This window comes from Piliocolobus tephrosceles, chromosome 8 (assembly GCF_002776525.5).
Source record: "Piliocolobus tephrosceles isolate RC106 chromosome 8, ASM277652v3, whole genome shotgun sequence".
Lineage (NCBI taxonomy): Eukaryota > Metazoa > Chordata > Mammalia > Primates > Cercopithecidae > Piliocolobus > Piliocolobus tephrosceles.
In genome coordinates, this window is record NC_045441.1 from 68,430,222 (window position 1) to 68,456,703 (window position 26,482).

At 41.2% G+C, this 26,482-nt stretch overlaps 1 protein-coding gene across 1 annotated transcript in view; it reads right to left on the bottom strand.

The window, feature by feature from the left end:
* Positions 1-25,999, bottom strand: part of SCIN (scinderin) — an 84,746-nt gene extending 58,747 nt beyond the window's left edge. Inside the window, exons 1-3 of the mRNA XM_023225679.2 lie at positions 25,699-25,999; positions 18,482-18,636; positions 15,445-15,606 (exon numbers count right to left, since the gene is read on the bottom strand). Of these exons, the coding sequence (XP_023081447.1) occupies positions 15,445-15,606; positions 18,482-18,636; positions 25,699-25,897 (516 nt within the window). The 5' untranslated portion in view covers positions 25,898-25,999. The remainder of the gene's footprint in view (positions 1-15,444; positions 15,607-18,481; positions 18,637-25,698) is intronic.
* Positions 26,000-26,482: the final 483 nt, after the last annotated feature.

The window sequence follows — 26,482 nt, forward strand, 5'->3', positions numbered from 1 at the left end:
AAATTGGCAGCTAGCACCAGAAAGAGGGCATTTACTGATGATCCACACCTGTTGCACTAAAGTGAATGCAGACGTCAGAGAGGCCATTTCCTGATGGTCCACACCTATTGCACTTAATTGAACACAGACGTCAGGAAGAAGCAATTTCTTGGGGATGTGCATGAAGAGACAACATGGTGGAGTATGACCTTCTGGGGACACACCACTGGAAAAAGGAAAAAAGCCTCAGGTGGGTATGTGTACGACTTCCTAGACACACTGCATGTGCCCACCTCCCAAGGGTAAGGAGGGCACTGCACATGCAGGCAGCCCACCCTAAGGGAAGAATCATGGGAAAGGAATCTATAAAGTCCTAGGATCAAAGTAAACACCTCACTTGACCTTGGTGCCTGCTTGGGTCTTTTCCAAGCATACGTTCCTTTCCTTTCCTTCCTGTTCTAAGGCCTTTAAAAATAAACTTCCACTCCTGCTCTGAAACTTGTCTTGGTCTCTTTCTTTGCCTTATGTCCCTCAGTCGAATTCTTTCTTCTGAGGAGGTAAGAATTGAGGTTGCTGCAGACCTATATGGGTTTGTCACTGGTAATTCAGATACCTTCCACTGGTAACAATACGACCCTGAATTGTCCAGCACCTTTAGACATTTTCTTGAAGTGTTTTTCAACATTCAATGTACATTATATTATGGTATCCTGGAGGGAAGGAGTCTTAAGAAGTCCCAACACCAAATTCCAAAACTTGAAAATCAGAATCTTCAGGAGTCAAGTCACAGTTACCAGCATTTAAAAAAACTTTTCCAAATGAATCTAATGTGAAACCATGGCTGAGTATTAAAGCACAAATTGTAATATCTTAAGAATTGTCTTTCCTAGTGCCTGCTCCTCTTCCCTCAACCATCACCCCTATCCAGCAAGAAGCAGCCAGATGACAATGGTGCCTCTCTTCTATTACCTATTAAAAGCCTGGAATGTTAGGGACAAGCTGCCCCAGACCCCCACCTCCACCCCAATGCAGCTGACCCTTACCGGGAATACTCTGCAGCTGCATTCCTGAACCCTTATCTAGGTGCTATAGCAAGGTCACCAGACTTGCTTACAGCCCTCCAGGAGGCATGGGGGAGGTCATGAGAAACATGCAGAAACCTAAGTTACATCCTCTTGTACATTCCTGTATTGTAACCTGGTCACGAGATATGAGGTAATGTTAAATGACAAACAACCCCAGGGTCTCTCTCCCCCATATAAATCCCTCATTCTGTAAGCTCAGTGCTGCTTCCTCTGACTGGTGGAGCAGCTCCGCAGGATAATAAGCTTACTCGCCTAACCCTGGGTCTCTCTCTCATCCTTTCTCTTGGCTAATCTTACGTTTTGGTGCCAAAACCCAGGGAGGGGATAGGCTCTGGCCGGGCGTCCTTAGAGGACTCCCTCTCTCTCGCCCTCTCTCTCTCCTATCATCCCTTACCCAGCCAACCTCCCCTTTCTGAACCCGCTGAAGACCCAAAGGATCTCTCAGACTCCCCCATTGTTGGTGACTTCATCCACCATCAGATCCTCTGCTTGGGGTGAGTAAGAAAGACTTTTGCCTATTACCCAGAACCCTTGACCACCTCTTCACTCCCAAAAGACCCAGCACTGGGCCAAGGGCTTCCTCTGGCCCCCAGGCCTCTGGTTCCTCCGTTTCAGGGACGCCTGACTCGGTGGCTACCTCCACTATTCCGGACAAGGCCCACGAGACAGGGGCTGCCCTCTCTCGTCCTTGTCAGTGGTCTCTTCTTCCTCTACCCCCACCTCCTCCATTCACTATGGGAGTCTCTCTGTCTACCCCTCCCAAGACCACCCCCCTTGGTGTCTCCTCTGCAATCGCAAGGCTCTCGGCCTCCGTTCTGAGATCCATTCTAAGAGGCTTATCTTTTACTGCAATACCGCATGGCCTCAATACCAATTGGACAATGGCTCCCAATGGCCCGAAAATGGCACTTTTGATTTCAATATACTTAAAGACTTAGACAACTTTTGCCGTCGCAATGAGAAATGGTCTGAGATTCCTTATGTTCAGGCTTTCTTCATTCTCCATAACCACCCTTCTCTCTGTCAGTCCTGCTCTACTTTCCAAATCCTACTGGCCAGCTCAAATCCTGACTCATCTCCTGCCACCCCACCCACAGCCCCAGCCGATGACTCTTCTTCCTTTAACCGCATGGATTTTCTCCCTCCCCGACAGCATCATGATCCTCCACTGCATGTCCCTGCTCCAGCTCTACCCCTCTCCCCTGCTCTCTCCAACCAGCCCGCTTCTGACTCTGAGTCCTCTCTGCCTCCGCCCCTCACCCGCTCTCTAGCCCAACGTGTTCAGCAGCCAGCCCCTTTGCTTCCTCTCCGGGAAGTAGCAGGAGCCGAGGGAATCGTCCATGTCTACGTCCCTTTCTCCTTCTACGATCTCATACAGATTGAAGAACGTCTCGGGTCCTTCTCCTCCGATCCCGATACTTATATCAAAGAATTTAAATATCTTACTCAATCTTATGAACTCACTTGGCATGCTCTCTACTTTATCCTTTCTTCTACCCTCCTTCCAGAAGAGAAGGAAAGAGTGTGGCTCCCAGCACAGGCATATGCCGATGATCTTCACCGGCAGGATCCTACTAAGCCCGTAGGAGCTGCTGCTGTTCCCCGGGAAAAGCCTTCCTGGGAATACCAACCCACAGACCCTGGCCGAGCGTACTGTAGCCATATGATTACTTGCCTCATTGCAGGCCTTAAAAAAGCTGCCCATAGGCTGTAAATTTTGAAAAACTTAAAGTAATTTCCCAAAAGGCAGATGAAAATCCTGCCCAATCCCTTTCCCGCCTTACAGAGGCTCTCCAAAAATATACCCACATCGAACCCGCCTCCTGAGAAGGAAAAATTGTTCCTAAAGCTCATTTTACTTTCCAATCTGCCTTTGACATCTGCCACAAACTTAAAAAGGCTGAAGATGGCCCTCAAACCCCACAACAAGACCTCCTTAACCTGGCTTTCAAAGTCTTTAATAACAGGGATGAGCAAAATAAATTAGATAAAGCCCAAAGAGATCATGCTATATACCAGCTTCTAGCAGTGGCTATCCGTCAGCCTAGCCATAGTACCCAAGGGCACAAAAAACCTGATAGCAGCAACCCTCCTGGGCCTTGTTTTAATTGCGGCAAGGAAGGCCACTGGACACGGGGATGTCCCAACCAATGAGTGCTGAAGAGCCGTTGCCCAGTCTGCCAGCAGATGGGCCACTGGAAGTCTGACTGTCCTCTCAACAGATGGATAGACAAGCCTGCTCCTCAGAGCCACCAATCCTTCAACAAGACAAAAAGTGAAGAATTGCTTGCACTCCCACAGCTCCTTGGCCTAGCTGCTGAAGACCGACAAGGCCCAGGGTCCCTGGCCCCTGGCCCCCAGCTCCCACTGCCATCACTGCATCGGAGCCCAGGGTAACTCTACTAGTAGCAGGTAAGCTGATCTCTTTTTTCATTGATAGTGGGACCACCTACTCAGCTTTGCCTGAGTTCTCAGGACCCACTCATCCCTCTCAAGTCTCAGTTGTGGGTGTTGACGGACTCCTCACGTCCACTTGCCACCACACCTCTTACTTGTTTCCTGTTTGATGCTGTTTTCTCACACTCTTTCCTTGTCATGCCTCATTGCCCCACCCCCATTCTAGACTGAGACCTTTCAGCCAAAGTTTTTCTTGCCCCCCTCAACCAGAGGCCCCTCCTGCTCCTCTCCGCTAGTCCGGCCCCTGACCCCTCTCCCCAGTACCCACTTCCTGCTTCTCTCATTAACCCTTCCATAGCAGCTCACCATGACCCCATCAAAATCCAGTTAAAAGACCTCTCCAAATTTCCCAACGTTCCTCAATACCCCATCTCTCTAACCCACCAAAAGGGCCTACAGTCTATCATAAACAAGCTCTGCTCACATAGTCTTCTTAGACCAACACATTCTCCATATAACACGCCTTCCTCCCTGTTAAAAAGTCTGATGGCTCATACCAACTTGTTCATGACCTCTGAGCCATCATTCAGGCTGTCCTCCCTATTCATCCCGTAGTCCCTAACTCCTATACACTTCTCTCTCTCGTCCCCGCCAACACCACCCACTACACCAAAACTGACCTGAAGGATGCCTTCTTTACCGTTTCCCTACACCCTGATTCCCAAAACCTATTTGCTTTCACCTGGACTGACCCTGACACCCTCCAGTCGCTACAACTCACATGGACTGTCCTCCCTCAGGGCTTCAGGGATAGCCCTCACTTCTTCGGACAAGCTTTAGCCAGAGACCTCACTTCCTTAAACCTGTCTCCCAGTCGTCTTCTTCAATACATGGATGACTTTCTTCTTTGCAGCCCCTCTCTAAAAGACTCTCAAACTCACACAGCTGCTGCTCTCTTAAACTTTCTTGCTATCAAAGGGTATAGGATCTCCCCCTCCAAGGCCCAAGTCTCCACCTCCATGGTGACCTACTTAGGAATTCAACTTTCCCCTGGGGCCCAGGCTATGACTCCAGCCGGGGCAGCATTAAAAGAAAATCTACCCCCACCCTCCTACAAAAGTGAAATCCCTTCCTTCCTAGGGCTAGCAGGCTTCTTTAGAATATGGATTTCCAATTTTGCCCTCTGAGCTCATCCCCTCTGTGAAGCAGCCAAGGGCTCTCTCAATGAACCCCTAAACCCCTCACATAACATACTCCCCAGCTTCCACAAACTCCAAACTGCTCTTGTCACTGTGTCAGCTCCATCCTTACCTGATATCTCCCAACCTTTCACTCTCCATAACTGCTGAAAGCTGAGGAATAGCCCTCGGTGTCTCAGGACAACAGAAAGGAAATCCTCCTTCCTTTGCCCCTGTAGCTTACCTCTCTAAACAACAAGATAACACAGTCAAAGGGTGACCAATCTGCCTTAAAGCACTAGAAGCAGTGGCCAGCTTAGCTCTAGAAAGCAGGAAACTAACTTTCAGCCAGAATACCACCATCCGCAGTTCTCATAATCTACAAGATCTCCTCTCCTCCCGAGCATTAAGCTCCCTTCCTCTTTCCAGGATTCAATTACTCCATGCCCTCTTTATTAAAAATCTCAAATTCAGTCTTGCCAGAAGTGCTCCCCTCAACCCAGCATCCTTACTCCCCGTATCCTCTTCCCCTCCTACTCATTCTTGCAGCGATATCCTGGACCACATACAGCCACATTTCCCAGACATTTCCTCCGAGTCTCTCGCTAACCCCGATGACTAACTATTCATAGATGGCTCCTCTTCTGGGCCCACTGGCTCCCCCCAAATTGCTGGACATGCAGTTGCTTCCCTTGACCAAGTAATTGAAGCCAAGCCCCTACCCTCAGGATCCTCCTCCCAAAAAGCAGAACTCATAGCTCTCACCAGGGTTCTAACCCTTTCCAGAGGCAAACGAGTCAACATTTATACAGACTCCAAATATACCTATCACATTCCTCGTTCCCACACTGTTATCTGGCAAGAGAGAGGATTCCTTACCGCCAAAGCAACCCCTATCACTAATGGCCCCCTTATTTACCAACTCCTTCAGGCCGCACACCTCCCAGCTAAAGCAGGAGTTATACACTGTCGAGGACATCAAACAGTATCAGATGAAATCTCAAGAGGGACCAGAAAGAATGATAAGGTAGCTAAAGAAGCTTCCCTTTCTTCCGCCTTTGCCCCTCTCCTCCTCGTTACTCCAGCAACCCAACCCAACAACTCTCCCACCAAAAAAGCTTTGCTACTACAGCAAGAAGCCTCCTTTCAAGGGGACTGGATAGTCAAAAATCAAAAGCTCGTCCTCCCCCAAGAGCAAACCAAAGAAATTCTGACATCTCCTCACCAATTCTTCCATATATCAGTGTGCACCCCCATACCTACTCGTTCGCCCTATTTCTCCTCCCCCCATCTATTCACCTCACTAAGAAACACAACCTCAAACTGTTGTATATGCTCTATTACTTCCTCCCAAGGCCCTCCACTCTCCCTCCATCCCTACACATCAGCTCAGAGGAACACTCCCAGGGGAGGACTGGCAAATAGACTTCACCCACATGCATCCCGTCAAGAGGACAAAATTTAGTCTTACTCTTATAAACACCTTCTCTTGGTGGGTAGAAGCATTTCCTACCTCTTCAGAAAAGGTCACAGAAGTCTCCCAAATTCTTGTAATAGAAATCATCCTTAGATTTGGTCTCCCTCGCTCCATACAATCAGACAGTGTCCCCTAGCTTCATCTCCCAAATCACTCAACAGTTTTCTCAGTCCCTTGGCATCCAGTGGTGTCTCCATATCCCATACTGGCCCCAGTCATCCGGAAAAGTCAAAAGGGCAAATGGGATCCTTAAGGCTCAGTTAACCAAACTCACTCTTGAAGTCCAAAAACCATGAACCTCCCTTTTGCTCATAGCACTAGCCAGCATTAGAGCCAGTCCGAAAGCACCCTGCTTCCTCAGTCCATTTGAGTTAATGTACAGACTCCCTTTCCTCTTACAAAACAGGCCCCCTTCTAACTCTCAACTAGGAGAATACCTCCCAACACTCTCCCTCATCTGCCATCTCCTCCACTAACAAGCCGACCAGTCCTTCCCCAAACCCCACGATGGGGTCTCCAATCCCAAATAGACTTGTTCTCCAATTCCAATTAGACTCTTTAAGCAGCAGTGACACTTCAAAACCGTCAAGGTTTAGATCTCCTCACTGCCAAGAAAGGCAGACTGTGCATCTTTTTAGGAGAAGAGTGCTGTTTCTATACTAGCCAGTCAGGACTAGTACAAGATGCTGCTCGACGAATAAGTGAAAAAGCTTCTGGCCAGGCACAGTGGCTCACTCCTGTAATCTCAGATCTTTGGGAGGCTGAGGCGGGCGGATCACGAAGTCAGGAGATCGAGACCATCTTGGCTAACACAGTGAAACCCCATGGTGAAACTCTCTACTAAAAATACAAAAAATTAGCTAGGCGTGGTGGTGGGCGCCTGTAGTCCCAGCTATTCAGGAAGCTGAGGCAGGAGAATGTCATGTAGCATGAACCCAGGAGGTGGAGCTTGCAGTGAGCAGAGATCGTGCCACTGCACTCTAGCCTGGGTGACAGAGCAAGACTCCGTCTAAAAAAAAAAAGAAAAAAAAAAAAATCTTCTGAAATCAGGCAGCGCCTTTCAGATTCCTAGCCCCAGTGATTTCGGAACTCCTGAGCACCCTGGCTACTGGCCTTCCTAGGCCCTGACATTACCCTCTTCCTCCATTTAGCACTTGGCCCATGTCTCTTACATCTCCTTATCCAGTTTTTACAGGACCGTGTTAGAACCTTCACCAATGGAACAGTACAAGATATGATGCTACTCCAAAAATACCAACAGCTCCAGGAACGGTAGTCCCTATTATCCAGCCTCTCCCCAAAACCATCGCCCCTATCCAGCAAGAAGCAGCCAGATGACAACGGCACCCCTCTTCTATTACCTATTAAAAGGCTGGAATGTTAGGGACAAGCTGCCCCAGACCTCCCCCGCCCCAACCCAATGCAGTTGACCCTAACCCTGAATACTCTGCAGCTGCATTCCTGGACCCCTATCCAGGCACTACAGCAAGGTCACCAGACTTGCTTACAGCCCTATGGGCAGCATGGGAGAGGTCACGAGAAACATGGAGAAACCTAAGTTACATCCTCTTGTAAATTCCTATATTGTAAGCTGGTCATGAGATGATATGTGGTAAGGTTAACCGACAAACAACCCCAGGGTCTCTCTCCCCCATATAAAACCCTCACTTTGTAAGCTCAGGCTGCCTCCTCTGACTGTGGTGAAGCAGCCTGGCAGGTTAATAAATTTACTCGCTTGACCTTGGGTCTCTCTCTCTCTTGTCCTTTCTCTCGGCTAAATTTACAGTGCCCTCATCCATTTTCCAATTATAATGTGTTTACACCTTTCCTCCAGCATGTCTCACATTTTACCTTGTCATCCTCTTACTTGTAGTATGTGTCTATGCCTCCCAGCATTTGACAGTACCTGAAGGTCAAAGCGTATCTGCTGTTTACCCTTACAATTCTATTCACTCAGCACATACTAGGCACAGAACAAATGCCAATCATCCCTACTTTTACTTCAGGGTACATTTTAGAGATTTAAGATTTGGTGTATCTTTCCCATTATCCATTCTTGTTGCCTCGAGGCTTTCCTCTTATAAATCTAGTGGTATGTATTGCTTTGGGGGTAAGGACAAATTTATCTAGAACAGAGAAGATGTGGTTCAGTCTTTAGTTTTAAAATAAGCATTTCTAAGTAATAGCAAAGACAAAAGTCTGAAAGCCAACATAGTTTTAATTTAAAAGAAACTTGATTTTGCTACAGTTTTTTGGCCAGGAGTAAGTGAGGATGCTGTTTAGAAAGGTGGTCTTGCATCTTAAGCAGCACAGTGTTGGTCTTAGGGGCTAGAGTGTATTTTGCAGGAACCATAGAGTAGGCAAGAATATGAGGTGGTGTAAGACTACTTTGTCTGGTTCATAAAGTAAAAAAGAAGACTGAAAAAAGTAGGACATCTAACCCAAAGCAATGAATCTTTGAGAAGAGCCCAGCACACTTCCTTTCCAATTGATTTGTCCTACAGCCATCCACAAGCCTAAGCATTAGAGCAGAAATGACTTAGGGTAGGATCCAAGCCATTGGGCCAAGGGGCACTGGTACGATGAGGATACAGTGTCCCACAACTCCAGGGTAGTCTGAGAAAAACAAAGCAAAGTTCCTGAGAAGAGTGCAGTAGTGGCTGACAGGATCAGAAAGGGTGTTGTAGTGATATGTGGCCATGACATCAGAAGACTAAAATAAGCCTATGGATATTCCCTAGCAAATGTCTTGGGAACAGAGGGCCAAAGCCCAAAGCTCAAGAATTAATGGAATTAATGGAATGACTACAGCTCAGTGAAGGTTATTGACTACAGCTCAATGAAGGTTATAGATTAGTGTGGACTGATGACTACAAACCAGACTCACACTTTCATCCTCATCCTCACTCCTGACTCCCAGGCCATAATGTTACATATATGTCCCCTACTCCTGAGGGATGGAAAAGAGGATGGGTAGGATAAGTTCAAACTGCTTTAATGGCTAACAAAATTCACCTTTATTCCCTTTTATTTTTAGCTGACATGTAAAAATTGTACATATTTATTGGTTACGGAGTGATATTTTGATACAAGTATAAAGTGTATAATGATCAAATCAGAGTAATTAGTATATCAATCACCTCAAACATTTATCACTTATTTGTATTGGGAACACTCAAAATCCTTTTCTAGCTTTGAAAAAATATACAATAAATGATTGTTAACTGTATTCACCACATAGCACTATAGAACAGTAGAACAGAACTCATTCCTCGTATCTTGCTACAATTTTGTATCTGTTAATTAACCTCTACCTATCCTCCCGTCCCCCTACCCTTCCCAGTCTCTCATAACCACAATTCTACTCTCTAGACCTATGAGCTTATTTTTAAGTCCCTGCATTTGAGTGAGAACATGACATATTTATCTTTCTGTGCCTGACTTACTTTGCTTAACATAATATCCTACCAGTTCATCCATGTTGGTGCAAATGGAAGGATTTCATTCTTTATTTTATGGCTGATTATTGTTGCATTGTGTGTACCACATTTTCCTTATTTCTTCATCCATTTATGGATATTTATGTTGATTCCATATGTTTGCTATTGTGAATAGTGATGCAATAAGCATAGGGGCATGCGTATCCCTTTGATATACTAATGTCCCTTCCTTTAGATAAATAGCCAGTAGTGGGATTGCTGGATCATATGGTAGTTCTATTTTATTTTTTTGAGAAACTTCCATAATATTTTTCATAATGGCTGTAGTAATTTATATGACCACAAACAGTGTATAAGACTTCCCTTTTCTCTGCATCCTCATGAGCATTTGTTTTTTCTGTGTGTGTCTTTGATGACAGCCATTCTAACTGGGATGAGATGATATCTCATAGTGGTTTTGCTTTCCATTTTCCTGATAATTAGTGATGTTGAGCATTTTTTCGTTTACTTATTGGCCATTCAAAATTCATTTCAATAAATTGAAATTATTTTTAAACCTTCTGGGGAAATAGGAGCTTAAGAATAGGGTACAGTTGAGCTATAAATGAATAAAAAACACTCTAGACATGTGACTGCATAAGCCATATACTTTATGCTGGATAGATATACATTTGTTGAAACATTTGTTGAGTGGCTGTAAGTTCTAGGCTTTATATTTCAGAAACACAGTGAATGAGGAAGGCTAATAAGTAAACAGACAAGCAATATAAAAAAGGCTGAGAAGCAAGTCTCTGCATAATGACAGGAAAGTTAAGTCTAGACCTGACCCTAAAGGACTGAGACACTGGACAGGAGAAGCAGAAGAAAAGGTCAGGAAACAAACTATGAAGAAGGCAATATCTGAAGTGACTATCAAAGGATAAGAAAATATTGGATGCCTGCTGGAGAAAGGTGCCAAAGAAGAGGTGAGTATTCTAGGTAAAGGAATCAATCTGCAAAAGCAAAAGTCTGGTGACTTGAAGGAATGTGTCAGGCACGGGGTACTAAGACAGCATCAACGGCAATGAAGAGAACAGGAAAGATTCAAGAGATAATTAGAAGGTACAATAAGCTAGGATGCTAGGATAGCAATTAAATGAATGTGGAGCCCTTAGGAGAAGTTGTCAGGATCACTCCTGGATTTTGGTTTTGAAAACCTGAGTGAGTGGTGGCTCCATTAATAAGATAAAGACAGTTAGAGAAGAAACCATTTTCTAGACGTGTTGAGTTTGAGGTTCTTATGACACACATAACATGAAATATCTGAAATACTGACTTGGAGCTCAGACAAGAGGTCTGAGTTAGATTGAAAGTTTAGATTGACTCATGGGTAGTAGCTGAAGCTCTGGGTGGGGATGAGTTTGCTTAGGAAAAATGTATAAAAGAAGAGACAATAATTAAAATCCTTTAAAAAAGCACTTGAAGGGATGGGCAGGCCATACAAAGAAGAATAAGAATGGCCTGAAAGGGAAAAAAACAAGGAAGCCAGGGGAGTAGTGAGGCTGGAGAAGCTGGGAAAAGTCAACAGTGTGGGTTGCAACACAAGAATCAAGTGCATAATGTCATGGTGTTCACTGGATTTAGCAGGGTTCATCGATGCCTATAACAAGAACAGTTTCCGAGGAACTGTGGGAGTGAAAGTCGGACTGTGGGTTAAAGACTGACTGGTAAATGAGGAAGTGGAGACCGTTTTTTCAAAGCAGCATGACTGAACAATGGGAGAGGGCGTGATCGATTATAAATAGTGAGGAGAACAGGGTAAAGCTGCATCACTGACCAAACAACAAGGAAACAGAACATGGGAACATGAGGATCGGTAACTCACCACAGGAATTCCTACTCCTGGGGAATCGAATTCTTCACTAGTGGGTGACTGTGGCATACATTTTCAAGAGTTACCCTCAGACCCCAAATCTTAAGAATATGGGCTTTTTTGTCCGGAGATCGAGACCATCCTGGCTAACACGGTGAAACCCCGTCTCTACTAAAAAAAAAACAAAAAACTAGCCGGGCGAGGTGGCGGGCGCCTGTAGTCCCAGCTACTCGGGAGGCTGAGGCAGGAGAATGGCGTAAACCCGGGAGGCGGAGCTTGCAGTGAGTTGAGATCCGGCCACTGCACTCCAGCCTGGGCGACAGAGCCAGACTCCGTCTCAAAAAAAAAAAAAAAAAAAAAAAAAAAGAATATGGGCTTTTTTTCCCACTATCATTCACATTCTGCAGTTACCCGTAGTATTTTACAGTATTTTCAGATGTAATTTTACTAATTTCTAAAAATACTTCATATCTTCAAAAATAGTGGGAAAATCATGACTAATAAATCCACCACCCTTAAAATATATTGTTCAAAAGTGTTTTTCCAATGACTCCATAAATTGGTAAGATCTAGCCATGTTTCATATTATTTTCTAAAAATATGCTAAATATGAGACAATGGGTCTAAATCATTCTCCAAAATATTGATGATTTTCTTCCCTTTCAAACTGGCTAAACTGATAATTATACTATCTTATGCCTCAGGCTGAGGAGGTTATATTGTAATGTCTGGGAATATTTACTATAATTTAGAATTCAATAAAAAGACAAGTGTTTCTAAGAGATATGGAATAACATATTAATAATAGAGACTGTTGATAAAAAAGCTGATTTCTCCGATATGCGATCAAGGTATGGGATTTAGGTTATATCCATAAACTTAGTTTTGGCCAGGTGGCCTTAGCTGGGTGATAACTGGATGTTTAAATTAAGTTTTTCATACCTGGGTCATAATACAAACTTGAAGAAACTGCACTGGCATCCTTTTAGGCTCTCGGACACAGAAGGTTGTCTTTAAATAACTAGCGCACTGACTAGTATTAAAATATTATGGTACAGAAAAGTTTAGTTACATGTATTTCTTTGTTTACTGACACACCCCAAAATAAAGCTGCCAAGGTAGTTCAAGATCTTATCACCATTCAGAAACTTCTGGCAACACACCAACTGGCTAAAGGTTAATAACACAAATACAGATCTTGGAAGTATTTATTGTAGATTATGTAGGAATCCGGTGCTTGATTCTCACCAGGGTATCCCTTTTGTGTATAGGAAAATTCCAGAATATAACAGATAACCAAGCACCAGTACCTCTGCAACAAATATCTTTCATTCCATATATCTCTTTTACAAGGCATGGGAGAAGAGAACTTGAAAGTTATTAAAGATAATTAACTATATAAAATAACTTACTATTAAATAGATGAATGCCCTGGAGCCTTATAATAGAGACTCTGTCCCTATTACATGAACCAGGTTGACTATGAGAAGAGAGTATACGGCATAAGAACTACAACCTGTCTACCACCACACCCAACTACTTGGCGCATAGTGGAAACTCTGTATTTGTTCCGCAAAATAATAAATGACTTAGTGAATACCACTGCTTTCAGTGGAATCTCAGCAGATTAGGCATTATCAGGTTTGAATTCAGCAGATTCTGAAACTATCGCAAGACATTCTATTACCAGGCCATACTATCTAATATACTACCAAGTTAGCTTAGTGCCATGAAAAGAATGTAAAGTAGGAATAGAAAAACCAGGCCCCATCCTGGGTCACCACGCAACTGGCATGAATGTGGAGTGACTTGCACATACCTTCTAAGGCCTAAGGCTTTTGTTTCCCCTTTTGAAACTGGGATGATAACTGCCATTTCCCAGATGTGACTGTGCGTCAGATGAGACTGAATCATAGTCAGCTAAGGATAAAAGTGGCATCAGAAATCAGACTCAAGATGTAAAAACAAATGAGGAAGTTAAGGCTCAGAGACAGTGAGTTGCCCAAGATCATATCAGATAGTTAGAAAGCTCAACTGGAAGCTATTCATGATAATTGAATAGATTATTATACTTACACAGCAATTACATTATACACAACAAACAAGTTTTTTTTTTTTTTTTTTTTTTTTTTTTTTTTTTTTTAGAAAAGAAATACTTATAAGTAATGGCAGTAATTAATTACATTATCACTGGGAAGCGTCCTTCTTGTTTAGGGACCCTCACAATCACCTAATCAAATACCTACTTTTACAGATGAAAACCTCAGAGTACAGCAACTGGAATGAGAACTGAGGTCCCCTTTTTCTAATAAAAATGCCATTTTATTTTCAAAAGCACTTATTTATTATAAAGGGCTTTAGAGTATAAATGGTGGAGATGAAAGCTGAGACAGAAAATTATTGTGCATAGAGTTTGAGAGACTGAATGGTGCAACTGCTTTTGGAACTGTGTGGCTGTAGACATTTATTTGCACGAGTTATTTATTTCTTTATTTATAGTGTAGGGGGTGGCGGCGGGAGGGGAGCATGAAAGGGTGGAATAGTACGTATATTCTGCCTAGATCTGAGAGTCAGGACTTAAATCTGTTAGGAGAATGAATTAGCTATTGAAGTTGAAAGGGACTTTCCCATGAAATTTATTGTGAGATTCAGGGCAAAAGTACTGCCATTTAGGGTGTAGATGTCTACGTGTAATATTAAGAATTGTACTTTGGGCATTTATATTATTGTGATCTCAACTTTGCTCACAAGCTGGTATGATCCAAGACAGTTGGATTATGTATAAGTAGTAATAAAACTACAGATGCACGCTCACTTAAAGACACTGATGCAGTTTGTATCTTGGGGTCATTTTCCAAACAATGTATAACCTTAGTACATTTAATCTCTGTACTGTTGTTAAATTAATATTGCTTAAATAGAACTTCGTAACTCTATTTTCAGAATCCTTTGTGTCCCTCCTCTATGCCGATGGAATAAGTTCTTTTGGCTTCTGTCTACTGCTTTATCCCAAAATATTGCCCAAGTAGATGCAATAAAACAAAAAGCTTAGTGGGGCATCAGATATGCTGAGAGTGTAAACCTGGCTTCATCATTTACTGACATTGCAACCTTGAGCAAATTCCACATACAAGCCTCATGCTAACTGAAGCAATGCAGGTCAGCTCATGACTCTGTTATAACGTTTGGCCCAGAAATGTTAGGAATGATAATTAGAATGTTGAGATGTATGGTGTGATGAAAATTATGATAATGAAAAGCAGGAAGAGGAGATCCTTGTAAGTTTTGTGCTTTCTTCCTTTCATTGCTTTTGCACATGGTTTTTCAGTGGAGGGAAATGCTCTTTATTTCTATTATGAAACTTAACAAAGTTTTAAAGACACAACTTATATCCTACCTTTTAGAGTCTAGCAAAGGGTCTTGCAATAATGCTTCTTTGTCATGACAATAATGGTTAATAAATATACCTGATATTAGAGATGCATCTTCCAGGAAGAAAACATAAGTCAGATATAATATACCATTGCCCATGCTGTTAAGATGATGCTTGATATTTGTACTTCTGCCAATTGAAAAGTGTGAAATGGTATGGTGTGTGTGTATATGTACGTCAAAATACATCTTTACAATTCTTTAGGTGGCTGTTTAGATTCATCTTATGTCCATATTATATTCTAGAACCTTTTGTTGCTGGGGGAACCAGTTTCCCCCTCAAGCTATGTTTTCCCATGCACAATTAGAGACAAAAATAATTACAGGAAGCTCTGTTCAGAGAGAAGGGGAAACGTATTAAAAATTAGTCAATATCTGTTCTATGGTAGGAAGAACTAAATCACTATTTTAAACCTATTAAAGAAAAAACTTTGAAGTCTCACTTCATGCGTCATTTAAATACTTGGCAGTTACTCATCTCACATAAACATGGCCCCTTTCCAGTGTGTAGAAAAAGTGATTCTTTTCAATGACATGTATATATGATTTGAACTGAAAGCAATTCACTTTTCTTTAGACATCGATGTGTGTATATGAAACTTACGGTGCCAAGGTCAATGATGAAGCAGTCACCCTTGTTGAAACTGTCCCAGCTAAGGGGAACTTCTGTGGCTCTCACCACTCTACGACCCTTCACATGTAGAAGCCTCTTGGCTGTCAGGTCGTTCGTAAGAACATGGTTTAATCCAGATGCTACGCCTCCAGCCTGATGAATGGAGGGAAGATACACAAAAAACAAAGAGAAAACTGATGAGGTGTCTACCTAGACAAAGCAAAGCACAATAATACCGCTGGTGTTTGTGTCAAAACTGTACTGTCAGGCCAAGTTAAAATAGCCACCTATTCCATAAGACAAGAGAGAACCCCTTGCTAATCAACAGATTGTGTTTGTTTGGTCTCTTTATTCTTTCTGTTTCAACCATTCAATTGACAACTGCAAGTATTTACTGAGAACCTTCAGTGTATAAAATGCTGCTGCAAAAACAAAAAGAAGAAGCCATAGCTCTTGCCCTTTGGACACTAATGATCCCCAAATCATTACTGAGCAAGAAGGCAAAGATTTCAGGGAAGAAGGTGACAGGTGGCTAGAGGAGGGTCAGAGATAACACGTACGGATGACAGCAGCCAGAGAAGAAGGCACCCAAAAGTTCACACTGGTACAGGGTTGGGACAGAGATGGCTATTGAGTGCTGGCCAGGAATGGGCTGATCTTATGTATGGTCCTTGTTTTTACATTTAAAGTAATCAAATGTCTTCTATATTTTCTGGTAAACAGGTCTTACTATTAATAAATATGCTAGGCCTGAGTGTTTTTACTGTAAGCTAGGAGAGATGCAATATCTTGACTGTACATCCCCAGCCAAAACAAAACAAAATAAAATGAAATACAATCACACTGAATTAAGGAAACACTTAAGAAAAAATATTAATTGTATCAACTACATCTTCTTATATTATTTGCAATCATCTTTTACCATTTCATTTTTTCTAATTAAATGATATGAACCATATCTTTATTTCTACAATTAATTATAATTAATTATATGTGCATAACTGAGCTGCAGAATAAACAAAACTGTCATTGATAGATTAAAGACCTCTATAATAATGGTAAGGAAAATTAGAGCTAATTTGTCATTAGCACATTCTTTTCCATTGACTTTAAATTTCCACCATTCTCCAAGATAAGATTAAATGTTAATTTCAGGACAATTAAAACCTCAAATTAAAAAAAAATATATATAATGATTTCCCAGTTCATAATTTTACAATGACTGCCACATTTCTTGGTTGAATAAACTAAGCATTATATAATTAAATAAATACAAGTTTTCATCTATGTACTACTGCTTTGAGATGGAGTTTCACTCATGTCTCCCAGGCGGGAGTGCAATGGCATGATGTTGGCTCACTGCAAACTCTGCCTCCTGGGTTCAAGCAATTCTCCTGCCTCAGCTTCCCCAGCAGCTAGGATTACAGGCACATGTCATCACGCCCAGTTAATTATTGTATTTTTAGTAGAGGGGATTTCACCATATTAGTCAGGCTGGTCTCAAACTTCTGACCTCAGGTGATTCATCTACTTTGGCCTCTCAAAGTGTCGGGATTACAGGCGTGAACCACCACGCCCGACCACAGTTACTTTATTATTTAATTTATTCCTTAATACAACAGCTGTATGAGGAAGCTGTTATAATATTCATTGTTTGGGGAAACTGAGCACAGAAAGCTCTGTATTTTCCCTAAAGCAAAAAAGTCCTATGTGGCAGAAATGGGTCCATAACTAGGATGGTGTCACAGTACCTGCTTTTAGTAACCACAAGACTCAACTTATTTAAAATGTTGAGTTCACTGACATAAAGGAAGTTTCAGTATAATTTGTCATAAACTGTAGGAGCTCATGTGAATCAAATAAAATGAGAGGTAATAGTTTTGTATTTAGGGTAGTTCATAGCCTAGAAAAAAATAATGATTTCAAGAGACATAAGAGAACCTATAATGTATAAATATTTTGTTCTGATCTCAATAGTATCACAAAATATTCAACCAAGATTCTGAACAGGTAAAGGTGTAAATAAACCTTGCCATCGTAGTAAGTGGAGTTGGTATTACAGTCAGAATTGCAGTGAAGCTCTAAGGTTTCAGGTCTTCACTAGGGTAGCATGCTGACACGGCGGGGCAGTGGGATGTGCAGAACACTTGCTGGAGCGTGTTTGATTTCGGAAATCTGTGATGTTTGTCCAGGGAGGGTATTCCTCACACTTGAACTGAACACATGTGGAGGGGTGGGTTGCAGGAATGGTGAAGGGAGGGCCAGTCTGGAAAGATAACTGGGAGAATGACCAAAAAAGAACAAAACAAACAAACAAACAAACAAACAAAAAAACCTGTCCTATACTGAAAGCCGCCTTAAAGGGATAGAACCATTTAACTATTTGTTCTTGTTTATTTTCAGAAGTAAAGCCAATTGATCAGTGTTTCAGACCAATGTGGGTAACTTGTGTATGTGCGTGTGTGTAGTTTACCTGCAGAATTCTCAGCTCAAAAGTTTCATCTGCATCCCTTCTAAGATCAAACCACACTATTTTGGAAATACATGTATAGTTCTTTACAGCAACTAAAATTATAATTATTATAAATGCTGTATTAATATATTCCAGAACAACTGAGATTTTGAAGGCTTAGGTTACTTGCAGAAACTTCAGAGATTCTCTAGAATAGCAAAAATGAAAACTTTTAAGACCCAAATTACCAAAATTTAAATGTTGAAATAGCTACAAAATATTAAAATGTTGTCTTGTGAAGACATAACTGAAAGTGCTTTTAAAAAATTAACCTATCAAATTAAATTGTCACAATATTTCACATATTGTACCACACATTTCACAAACATTTATTGAACACCTACTGTGTATTCAGCAGGTACTGGGGATATATCCATGAACAAAACAGATTAAAACAACAACAAAAAAAAACACAAAAAACCGTGCCCTCAATCAACTGTCATTCTATAAAGACAGGAGGTATGAATGGACAAGAGGAGAAAGGAATTCATAATGGAAAGTGAGGGAGCTGCTTACCTTGTATTTCAGACCGCCTTTGAAATAGCTAACAAAGTCAGTAGACTCATATCCTTGAAGTTCTCTATTCTGCACTGGCTTGCCACCCAAATAGTCATCCATCTGAACAGTGAAGATGGCAGCAGCTGTGCTTTCATCCTGGGAACACTCCTTTCCTAAAATAGTGAACAACAGCACCTCAAATATCAAGCAAGAAGAAGGATTAAGGCAGAATTTCTGATATGAAAGGAGTCAGAAATTTTCATTTCAATTATGTGTGAATACAACAGTCTTCTACAGAAAGATCTTTAAGCTAAAATAGTGTAATATATTATTTTGCTAAAAATTAACAATTTTTTTGCCTTTTTTTTTTTTTTTTTTTTTTTTGAGAGATGGCGTTGCTCTGTTGGCAAGCCTGGAGTGTGCAATGGCGTAATCATAGCTCACTGTAATCCCAAACTCTGGGGCTTAAGCAATCCTCCTGCTTCAGTCTCACAAGCAGCTTGGACTACAGGTGCATACTACCATGCTTTGCTAATTCTCAAAAAAGTGTTTTGTAGGGAAAATGTCTCTGTATGTTGCCCAGGCTGGTCTCAAACTACTGGCCTCAAGCAGTCCTCTGGCTTTGGCCTCCTAAATTTTGGGGGATTACAGATGTGAGCCACTGTGCCCGGCCTGTTTTTGTTTCTGCTTTTTCCAACTCCTTTTAAAATTTTAAAAAGAAACACTGCTGTGTGAAGTTGCTCAGGAAGATAATCTATTCCAATGAGATTTAAGTAAGCATTAATTTGGTAAGGTCAATAAGATCAGGCTATGAAAACATTTGACAACTGGTTTAGCCTTTGTTAGGATAAATCTTTGGTTTTATGATATGTCAATATGTTAATTAATGTTTGTGAGAAATATGAACATCATGAGCCATAATTAAATAAGTGGTTTTTACAATGAGAAAATGAATATAATTTAATTTTACCCCTTTTTTTTGGTCTTTTTCCCTAATTCACTATCTGATTGGTTTTGTTTGAATGAAATAATGATCTCTAGAGGAAAGGAAGAGCAAAGGAAGCGCATGCTAACATTTATTAAGTGTTAATGTACTTGGTATTGTTCCAGGTGTTTTACATACAACATACATTTAATTTTCACAATTGTAATACAGATCACATCCAGGTAACTTCACTAAGGTCAAAACAATTAGTAAGAACGAGTGTCTGTAGTGTACATAAAGGTCACAGTACGGACAGTCAGGAGGGGTACTCACATTTTATGGAAAACACTTCAAACTCTTTACTACATCCAAGCTGTAATAAAAATCTTAAATGACTCTAGAAATAATAATGGCCAACATTATACATTTATAGTACCCCTATGGGCCAGACACTGTGCCAATGTTTTACATGGATGATCTCATTTAATCTTCAAGCAACCTCATAAAGCAGAACCTATTTTCTACTAGATTGGAACAGAGAAAATGGAGGCTTAGAGAGGCTGGGTAACTTTTCTGAGGTCATAAAGCAACTTTTGGGAGAAAAGGACCAGATGTAGGTTTGTGTGACTCTGAAGCACAGGTTCTTAAAAGCTATAGTACACTTGTGGGTAATTTTTTGTACTCAGGCTCTCATCAGAAGTACAATTTTATAGTGACAAGGTATGTTAATTTCTTCCATGGATAACTGATGCATAAAAGCTTAGAAGCTGTAATAATTTAATAGTTCACATGAACAACCCTAATTGAGAGTATTCACCAAAGTTGAAGAAGGGAAATCAGTCAGCTGTATTAAAGAAAGAATCAGATTTCTTACAATTCCCCCTCTTACTCTCAAAGGAGACCCATATACCAAGTATCTTCTGAGGGGGGAAAAAAAAACAACAAAAAAAAAACAACTCAGTAGCTAGAAGACTACTTGACATGATAACAATTTTGTGAACTTGCTGTGGTCAAAGTTAAGTAATTAACACACCAGCAATTTTGCAATCTGAAAGGACTCTGGTGTCATTCTGCCAATTTGGGATCCAAACCCTAACTGAGAATACCATAAAGACGTAGATGTAGATTTTTATGATGCTTTAAGAGATAACTTGGAATCAAGATTAATTTGACATAAACATCGTTACCTGACTGCAAGTTGAAACCTGAATCTCTTTAGGTAGATGTAAATGGACAGGCATGAAGTTAATGAATGAACTGAAAGTAAGTTAATTAAATTATGCTATCGTTTGCTGATGCTTATGTAATGTGGTTGGCCAGGGGATATCTGTACGAATAAAACAGGCTGCCTGAAAGAGGTTGATGATCTTGATAAAGCCAATGTCAGTCTTGGGATGCAAAAATTAGAATCAAATTCAGTTGTAGCATGATGGAATTCCAGAAAGTGTTTAGAAACTTATGAACTTTGTGTATAAAGTCTGCTTAAGAAGCAATTTAATTTTCCCCTATGAATCTGCTTACGATTTCCATTTGTTGTTTCCCTACACTGATTTTACCAGTATCTTTTATGTTCTGTTATACTATGTTGTGCCATGTTATTTTATATTACGTTAGACTTGTGTACAGCCTGCAAATTACTATAAGTATTTTGTAGATGTAATGATTTTGTAGATAAAAAGAGGGGCTTAAAACTAGGTTAATCCAACAGCCATTCATGATAAAATAAAATAAGCCAAATTAGGAATAGAGAGGAACACCTTCAAATGATAATTAGAGTCAACAAAAAACGTAGTGCTAACAATGCTGAACAGTAAAAGACTGAATGTTTTTCCCATAAAATCCGGAAAATGGGTGTGGACTCTCACCACTCTTATTCAACATAGTACAGGAAGTTCTGACCACTGCAATAAAATAAGAAAAAGAAAAAAAAGACATACAAATTTAATATGAAGAAATAAAAAGGTCTCTATTTAGAGACAACAATATTGTTTACATAGTGAACTCTAAGAGAGCTACCAAAAAAAAAAACTCTCCTAGAAATAAAAAGTACATTGAGCAAATTAGCAGGATACAAGATTCATCAGTAACATAAAAAATCAGTCACATTTCTATATAGAAATAATGAACATGCTGAAAGCTGAAATTAAAGGCGCAATGCTATTTACAATCACTCCAAAGAAACTGAAATACTCAGGCATATAGTTTAAAAACATGTACAGGAATTGTATACTGAAAATTACAAAATGGCATGCAAAATATCAATGAAGACCTAAGTAAATGTAAACATTTAGTGTTCATGGATTTTAAGACTCCACGTAATAATGATGTCAATCCTTCACAAATTGATCTATAGGCCTAATGTTATTCTTATCAAAATCACAGTAAGGTTTATTATAGACATATACAAGCTTATTCCAAAATTTATATAGTGTGGCACAGGCCCTAGAATAGCTAAAATAATCTTGATAAACAAGCATAAAGTGGGAGGAATCACTCTACTTGATACTAAGGTTTACTAATGTGATTAAAACAGATTGATACTGTTGAAGGATAGACACAGATCAATAGACCCAATTTCCCCCAGTAGTGACACTTTGTAAAATTACAGTATGGCTTAGTATATTAACATATAGTACAGTATAGCACTGAATACCACAACCAGGATATTGGCATTGATATAATCCACCTATTTTATTCATATTTTCTCAGTTTTACTTGTATTCATGTGTGTGTGTGAATTTAGTTCTATAAAGTTTTATCACATGAGCAAAGTTATACATCTGCTATTGCAATCAAGATGCTGTACAGTCCCACCAAAAACATCCTTCATGTTGCCCTTTTATAATACACTCTTCTCCTGCCCACATCATCCCCTCTTCACCCTATCAATACATAACCAATGGCAATGCCAAATCTAAAATTTTGTCATTTCAAAAATTTTATGTAAATGGGATCATACAGTATAAAGCCTCTTAGGATTTTTCGCTCAGCATGATTCCCTGGAACTTTGTCCAAGTTGTTGTATGTATCAATAATTTGTTCCTTTTTATTGCTGAGTGGTATTAGTTGGTACAGATGTACAACTTGTTCAACCAGTCATCTGTTGAAAAGCATCTGGGCTGATTCTAGTGTTTGCTTATTCAAATAAAACTGCTGTGGAAATTCAGGTACAGGTTTTTATGTGAACACAAAACTTCATTTTTCTGGGATAAATACCTATTAATGCAATTGCTGGGTCATATGGTAGTAGTCTATTTGGTTTTGTAAGGAACTACTAAACTCTTTACCAGAGTGCTGTACCATTGCACGTACCCACCCCCATGCTCCAGCAATGTAAATGATCCAGTTTCTCAGCATCCTAGCCAGTCCTTCATATAAGTTCTTTGTATCGTATATTGTAATCCAATCCTTTGGATTCTCGGCACAAGGCCTGATACAGCCCACTTGTAACGTAAATGTATACTGCTTTAAAACATATTTGGGTAAAGTTTAAAACTGGCAAACAGAAAGAATGAGGATAAGTGTTTGTAGCTTAGGTTAGGGATGTGACAGGGAGCAGTTTTACTATCTAGACCTACCCATTCATTTGGTGCTATAAGGAACCTGAAACAGAAGGTGGATGGATGCATTTAAACTGCTAGGTGCAAAGCTGAAATGTTTTTAAAGAAGGGCTAATGCAATAACATTTAAGTTCTTTGCAATAAATTTTTACTTTCATTGCATTTAAGCATATGATGTTAATACATTTAAGCACATAATATTAATACAATAAAATAATCTGAGATATGCCGAGTGTTATGGAAACACGGAAGGAGAGACCAGGAAAGACGACTCTCCCTCTCTTCTCTCTCGTTTTAGATCCAACTTCTTCCTGTTTCCCCTTTCTGCCTCCCACCTGGCCTGTTTCTTCATTTCTATGTTATGCGCCTTTTTTCATCTCGATTTAACTTTAGTTTCTCTTCCTTCCGGCTGATTCCCTTTAACCAAATGTTCTTTTCCCCTGGATGTTCAGCTCTCTCTCCTGGGACTTTCTCTCAATCTGTCTCTCTGATGAATCCTCATGGATTCATCCTAATTTAGGTCTTAGACTATACTATTCTGGATGAAATTCTGTTTTCTTAGGGAACTGAAGTAGGAAGAACTGTTGGGCAATCCCATCTAAAGGTCCTGTTGACTATTTTACTTGAAGCTTTTTTCTCTCCGTGATTCTCTCTTGACACAAAAACCCTTCCAAGTACTCTCATTCTTTTATTTTTTTTTTTCTGTAAAAGCTTCTGTTTCCCAATAACCACAGACACTTGGTGCTTTCATAGTAACTATCACATTCTACCTGTGTTATATCACTTTTTGTCTTTTTGCACCTTTGAGGTGATGAACTTTCAGAGAAGGTTCACTAATTATTCATATCCACAAGTGCCTTGTACAGTACTGGCCATATTGAATAATTACTCAATGAATTTGCTTGTTATTAACATGTTATTGGCTTCAGTTTTAGCACGTCTTTAAGATTATAAATGTTTCTGCCCAAAGCATTTTTAATTATATTTTTGAAATTTATGAGCACCAAGTGGATAATTAAGTAGATAATTAAGTGAATAAGGTGAATCTGTAAATCCTACAAAACATAGTAGTTAAGAAGTCAACTTGGATAAAAATGTATAGAATTAAAGAACTGTGTTCAAATCTCCCTTGTGGTCATCTGACAAAGTCAAACTTAACTGCTGTCTGCAGTAAGACATGGAATTATTTCACATTTTAATTTACTCAAATGGCAAATGTGGCATTTCAAACACTTTCATTCATATTAGATTTAAGTTCCGCATGGAAAGTCCTCTGTAAGGACATCATTATTCTATCTGGCATCATTCATTCTTGAACATGGGTTATATATTAAAGTTTCAGTGTTTTCTGGCACAAAATACAAATAGATGACAGTGTGTTACAGCATTATAATAGGAATAACAGCAATGCAACAAGAAAGCAAAATGCGTTGAGAACTCAGGCTGAGCCTTCTCCACCTCCTCAAACTAACACAAATTTTTGACTCCAAGTGTTATAATTAAAAGTCTTCATCTACATATTTTTCATTTCTCATTTCTCAAATGCCTGTTCCAGGTGTTTGCCAGTGTTTAGACAGTCACTATTCCATGTTTTCTACTATTTCGTTTCTTAAAATCTTCAAGTGTTAGAGATTACAATGTTGGCTTTCAGGGACTTAAAAATGTGTATGTGTGTGTGTGGTTTTGTGTGTTTTCCTCCTAAGCTCAGGGATAAAACTAAACAAACACGAGTACTGGGCAGGCTAGCCAGTTTTAAAAGAAGGCAAAAAGGCTCAGAGAATAGGCATGTTGTTAGACAGGGTGTGCCCACTGGCACAAGACCTCCTGGGGAGAGGTTGGACATTCAGGATGTTTATGAGTAAAAGTAGAAGGTGGAAAAAGAACACACAAGGCCCAGTGTCCTGACAGCCTGGTACGAATGCGGCTCAAAATAATTACTACTGCTGAAGGAACCGTTTCTGTTCCATCTTGTGTCCTTGCTAAAATAAATAATAAACAATAACAATAAAGCAGTCTATCTACATAAATATGTGAAATACCCATATAAAGCTATTTATTTATATATAAAATATCTGTATCTTTTTCTTGCTTCCATTTGAGGACGTCAGCTTCCTAATGAAGCGGAGTTTTTGTCTACCAGACCCGCAAGCAGCGTGGTGCGGGTAGAATCCTATTTTAAAGAGGCCCAGAACAATAATCCCTGCAATCACAGAGAAAATAAGCCAGTGCCCGAAAGCATCAAACAAAAATAATGTGTGAAGGAAAAGAAAAAGACTTCTCCCTAGCGGCGGCAGATGCACCCAAACTTTATGACTTCCTCTCCATCCCGACAGGGAGAGCAGGATTGGGCTTGTCCGAAGGTGAGCAGGGCTTGGCCAGAGACGGCGTGCGCGGAGGCAGAGCCCCTGGACAAGGGTGGCGTTTGAGTACTTGAAGGTGAAAGGGGAAGAAGCCAGAGTCACCAGCTCCAAAGTCCCGGAACTACACCTGGCAAAGGTCAAAGCCTGCGGGGTAAGTCAATTGCGGACAACGCCAGAGCCTCGCGTTTGCAGCAGGCGAGTTGACTTCCGCGGGGAGAAAGTGGCCGGCCGCAAAGGCCCGCCCAGTGGGGGCGCGAATGGCGCGACAGGTCTCCAGTCTAGCTCAGTTTGCGGTCCCCTTTGCTCCCACGTCTGCAAATCTCGGACCCCTCGGACCCCTCCCCTCGCCCGCCTTGGCGCGTCGGGGTCCCGCCGCCCGCCGTCCCTTACCGAGCCAGAAGTGCAGGCGGTAGGTGAAGCCTTGGCTCGTCTTGGCCGTGTGCAGCACCAGGTAGGCATCCCCGACGTAGAAGTCGCCGTGAGCGCTCTGGGGCACGGGCACCAGCTCCAGCTTCTCAATCCTCCAGACCTGCAGTCCCGCCTGCTTGCCGGCCCGGGCGAACTCCTCGTGGTATAGCTCCTGTGCCATGGCTCCTGCACGCGATGCTCCGGGGGGCACGGGATCTCGCTGACCTTGTAGCTGGACTAAACCCAGAGCAGCAGGAGGAACCTTATTCGCCGCCACTTTATAAGGTTTGCCATCCGGGGAGGCGGCGCCCTGAAACGGGAGGGGCTAAGTGCCCGGGCGCGAGTTGATGGAGGAGGCGATGGCTTCCCACGGGGAGCGCAGCGCTGGCTTCCAAGCTCCCACGCCCTGCCCCAGGCCAGGAGCGGAATCGGCGTCCCAGAAGTGTTAAGATTCAGAGGGAGTTTATAGTAACTCGTGCCAATGCCTCCTCCAAGGAAAGACATTTTCTCTAGCAATAGACGGATAACATTAAGGATTAAAACTGTTTGGCACTCCCTCGTGCATACTCATCATCACCGTCCTGCATATTTCCTCTTCTCTCGCTAATTCTGTTATTTCTGGATCTAAGTTGTTCTTGGCAGGAGGGGTGAGGTGAGGAAAGAGTGTGCCAGTCCTACAGAGTTGAGTCAGCGTTTACCCGGGTGGAGCAATACCTGTTCTTTCTGGCCCTCTAGAATAATTCTTTCTTAGAACAAATCTTCCTCT